General features: G+C 43.2%; 2 protein-coding genes across 2 annotated transcripts; both read right to left on the bottom strand.

Moving 5' to 3' along the window:
* Positions 1 to 1286: 1286 nt before the first annotated feature.
* LOC145397889 (uncharacterized) lies at positions 1287 to 2121 on the bottom strand. Its single transcript, XM_080270924.1, has 2 exons — positions 1950 to 2121; positions 1287 to 1855 (listed from the first exon to the last, which is right to left on the bottom strand). Exons 1-2 carry the CDS (start codon positions 2119 to 2121, stop codon positions 1287 to 1289), a joined length of 741 nt encoding a protein of 246 aa, XP_080127050.1.
* A 15-nt stretch (positions 2122 to 2136) lies between these two features.
* LOC145397888 (zinc finger MYM-type protein 1-like) lies at positions 2137 to 3642 on the bottom strand. The gene has a single exon (XM_080270923.1). It carries the CDS (start codon positions 3640 to 3642, stop codon positions 2137 to 2139), a length of 1506 nt encoding a protein of 501 aa, XP_080127049.1.
* Between the last annotated feature and the right edge of the window lie 1384 nt (positions 3643 to 5026).

Genomic DNA, 5026 nt, shown 5'->3' with positions numbered 1-5026 from the left:
ATTGAGAAAACTACTCCATTATATAGCACAGTACCTAGTAAGTAAGTAATTGATTTATAATAAGTTAATTCTGATAAATATGATGAGTATGCCATTAGTTCGTACATACATACTTAGATATTTGGGTTTATATGTCAACATAGGAACTAGATGAGAGTCGTGTTGTCCTGCTAAAGTACCGTATAAGATATCGTTACAGTACGTCTTAATTCTGATCAGTGTGACAGATGTGCCATTAATTCAGACATTATGTTAAGCATTTGGAAGCTTCCGGTGTTGCTGTTTGCTGATGATACAGTATTGTTGAGTGAAGATGAATGAGAGTTGCAAGGTTTGGTGAATGAATTTGGGACAGTGTGTAGGAGGAGGAATCTGAAAGTTCTATCTATCTATCTATTGCCAGACGCCTCAATCCCGTTTGGGGTGGCCACAAAGAAATCGCGCCCAAGTCGCCCTGTCCCCCGCCATTTCACTGCCCTGCTCTTAACTCACACCCCCCTCTCTTATATACCTCTCCACCCCATCCCTCCATCTCATCCTCGGCCTCCCCCTCTCTCTTCCCCCCTCCACCTCACTCACATACACTCTCTTCGTCAGTCTTTCACCGTCCATCATCTCCACATGGCCAAACCACCTCAGTGTGTTCCTCATAACGCTTCCTATTACATCCACATCCACACCACAACGCTCCTTTATATCCTCATTCGTCAGCCTGTCTCTCCATGTGACTCCACAGGCTTCTCTTAAATAACTCATTTCCACTGCTCTCACTCTTGACTTGTGTCCTTCCAACAACGTCCAAGCTTCACTTGCATACGTTAGAGTTGGTATCACAATACTGTCATGCAGTGGCGGCGCCAGGAAATTTTCACTGGGGGGGCTGAGGAGGGGCTGGGGTAAAATGTGGGGGGGCTTCACAAAATGTCATCAAACTGAAGTGTTGATGGAAAATTGGTATGTACATATTCATAATATCCGAATGTACTGAGGTTCATTTTAGACACCTGTACTCTTTGAAACTGCGGTGTTAATGTATAACATTTCTTATCAAAAATTCTGCCAAATGAAAGACATAAAACTAGCAAGGAAATTCAGATTAATGTATACGCAACATAATAACATTTATTATTTCTAGTTTATTCCATAAGATTGAAGTTTAACTGAATTAATTTAGACATCATGTGTAAGCAAGCAGTTAACATGACAGAAAAAAATTCTATGTTATGAAGTTAATACAATCTGAAGAATCAGAAGAATTTTTAAATCAAGGTGTAACGACTGTCACGTTACTTTAAAACTATGCGCCTGTTCTGGTGATTGGCAGCAAATGTGTCTATAATGGCATCAATGTTCAGCTGTTTGGCCCTCCTAGAATTAATTGATATTACAGCAAGGTTGCTGGTGCGGTTGTTGCCACTGCTGTTCCTCAAGTATGTCTTGAGGAGTTTCAGACATGAGAAGCTCCTCTCACAGGCAGCTGAGGTGACAGGGAGGGTCACTGCAATGCATACAAGTTTATACAGATCTATAAAGGCGTCCTTGTATGGCTCCAGCATGGCTGCGAGCTCAAGTGGTGTGGACACTTTCAGGCCATTGTCTCTCTTCCTAGCTATTAGTCTTGTCAATCGGTGGACCTCCACTGCAAGATCACCCTCTGCCACTCCATAATTGGCTGCCATTCCTGACAGCGCTTTTTTGTCCAGAAATGTAATGTGCTTAGGATTCAAGGCAGCAGCACCCATCAGAACATTACAGGCATCAGATGAAAATCGCCTGCTCAGCTCATTGAGGATTCTATCTATGATGGCATAGAAGGTCCTTCTCCTGGCATCTGGTATAGCTCCATCCCTCTGACCTGTACTGGATGTTATGATGAATTCATCCAGGTGTCTGGGAGCAGATCGTTGTCTACCTGGACGCTCAGTCTCTGCATATCCCAACTACCTTGCACAAATCCTCAGCAGCCTCCTCTAACTCCTTCCAGGCAGCTTCAGTCCTCATTTCTGTCAGTCCAGACATGACAGACTGCATCAAGTCCTCTGCAGAGGCCAGCTGAAGGTCATGTGACTGGAGGTGGTTTGACAGTTGTTTGGTCATCAGTAACACTTTTTCCATGGCCATCAGAATTGTCACAAATTACTGATCTAGCAGGATGCACAGGCCCTTTGCCTCAGTGGCTCTGTGTGCATTGTCTCCCTCCATGAGACGTTTCAAGGTTGTCACTATGGCAGGTAGGGTTCTTTTCACTGCCAGACAAGCAGCATGTTGGGAGGTCCATCTTGTGTCAGACAGTTGCTTCAACTCTATGTGCTGCCTTGTGGGATTTAATTCTTTTTGCACCTTTATAAATTCTTCATGTACTACTGACGTAGAGAAGAACTTGTACAAGCTCTGTATAGCCACAAAAAACTCTGCTCCAGCCTGGATATTGTGTACACAATCAACTAGCACAAGGTTGAGCCTGTGAGCATAACAGTGGACATATACAGCCTGTGGTACCTTTCTCCTAAACCTCTCCTGTATACCACTGATGTGCCCTGACATGACTGCAGCTCCATCGTAGCATTGGCCAGTGCAGGCGTTGTGGTCAGTACCACATTTGGCCAGGGTCTCCAAGATCTTGTTGAGCAATGAGTCTGCATCCAGACCCTCGGCTGCTGTGAAGTCAAGGAACACCTCATGAAGGCTTTGTTTGTGGAGATACGTCACCACAATGGACAGCTGTTCTTGTTTGCTGACATCCTTGGTCTCATCCACCATTAGGGCAAAATGCTCTGCTCTTAGGACCTCGTTGCTGATGTCCTCTCTGATTATTGAAGCTATGATGACGAGCAGTTCATTTTGGATATCGTGGTGCGTATATTTAGCATTGCCAGGACCACCACTCAGTTTCTTTTTGACAATGTCATCATACCTGGAAATCAGGTCCAGGAGTTCCAGGAAGTTACCTTTGTTGCCAGAATCAGTGTCTTCCTTGTGACCTCTTTGGGCAACATTTTGGCAGGCTGTGTAGAGCAGTACGTCTATTACTGCTCTAATGTAATGTCTGTTTTCCTTTACAGTTTTTTCATGGTTGGTATTAAAAGCATGTAGGATCCTAGAACCTGTTGTTTTCTGCATCTTAAACTCTGCCCAAGCTTGCATAGAAAACTTGTGTCCTGCTGAATTATCATGAGACTTCAGAGATGAGGTTGCCTTCTTCCAGTTCCGAAAGCCATCATGGGGGAAGGACTTCTCACATTTGCTTAAGTGTACATGACCGAAATGACGACATGCAAAGCAGAATGCAGCATCTAGGGTCGTGGAGTACTCCAGCCACGAATGATGATCACGCCAGTTCTTGTTGAATGACCTTGACTGGCCACTGTATTCTGTGGCTGGGTATCTCTTCAAGTCTGGACAGGTGGGACCACTATCTGGAAGCTGGCTCAGGTCCTTGGGTCCAGGTAGTAGTTTCTCACCATGGGTGTGAGAAGTGTCCTCTTGTGGCTGGGGTTCTACACTAGCCTCACCTAGTAAGGCTGCAGACTCACAATCACGATCACCACTGTCCAGGTCCTCATTAACAGCAGGTGTGTCTGTAGGAGGATCATCATCTTGCAGCCTCTTCTTGGGAATCTTGGGTAACAGGTAGCGTTCCATGATCAACCCTGCCTATGTGATCAAATATGATAAACCACCATCAGTTACTTTCATAAACAGGGAAAACAGCATAAACAAGCACACAGATCACAGAAGCATAAAACTGCATATTAGCATTACAACAGACCAGATATTTCACACTATTTTATTCTTCCACAGCTTCTTATAATCTTATAGTAGCCTATATACATTTTTAAGTAGAAAAAAATCAACTTACACCATACCTGTAAATCAGTGCAAGACGAAAACCACAACTAATAAGCTCAGCTGCTCAGTAATTCAGTGTCTGCTGCACTAAGCAATTAACAGCCAACAGACTCAGAGATCTACACACAACCGCGTCGCGTGGTAGACTGGTCTGGTAGCTGACAGGAATCGAACAGGAATGGCTCATCGTGCACTCGATTCGTGAATGCTGGGCTAGGCTAGGAGCCTAGGACCATGTAGGCCCTATAGCAGTGTGAATCCTTTACTTCATTTTAATCAAATATATTCAAATTTATTAACTTCCTGCCTCGAATTATGACATAATCGACATTCAATTATATTTCTGAAGACGAGATAATAATCGTACAGTCGTAATACACTAAAAGAATGGCTAATGTAGTTTAATAAAATAATGCTGTATTTTACTTTCACTTATCATTTTCATTATAGGATATGTAAACTAACCATCTGAATTACAAGAATTTCACAGAATATATTATAATATAAGTTACCCTTAGTATTAGAACTAGGCTGGAAGTTTTCCTTAGAAGTTGAGTCAACTGATAAATTTTCCGTAATTTCCGTGAAATTACTATCATTCAGAATCTGCTAAATGCTAACAGCTAAAAATAATAATCACGATTTAATCTATTGTCTTGAATCTTTTCCTAAACTTATAACACTTCGTTTCGTCAACTTTTGTGTATTATTTGTAAATAGTAATACAAAATTGAAAGTTCAAATAAGGGACGTCCTGCCTAAATTCGCCTTTGGAATCTGGCAATATTGGGGGGGCTGATGGGGGGGCTTGGCTCATTATTGCGGGGGCTTCAGCCCCCCCAAGCCCCCCCTTGGCGCCGCCACTGCTGTCATGTAGTAACTTTTTCACTTCCATGCTCACTTCCCTGTTTCTTTTCACTGCTTTCAAAGAACCAGCAACCTTTCTTCCCTGCTGTACCCTTTCAAGCACTTCACCCTCCAAACCTCCATCCTTACTCATCACAAAAGTAAAGGTGTGGTATTCGAGGAGAATGAAGTCACAGAGTGTGCAGTGAGGTTAGTTGGTGAGGATACGGAGAATGTGAGTGCATTCAAGTACTTGGGTAGTGTGATGAGTAAGGATGGAACTTTGGGGGATGAAGTGCGTGAAAGGGTACAGCAGGGAAGGAAGGTTGTT

Source organism: Coenobita brevimanus, chromosome 43, assembly GCF_032717465.1.
Source record: "Coenobita brevimanus isolate Jiangsu-jjx chromosome 43, ASM3271746v2, whole genome shotgun sequence".
In the NCBI taxonomy this organism is placed as follows: domain Eukaryota; kingdom Metazoa; phylum Arthropoda; class Malacostraca; order Decapoda; family Coenobitidae; genus Coenobita; species Coenobita brevimanus.
This window is presented reverse-complemented; position numbering and strand designations above follow the sequence as displayed.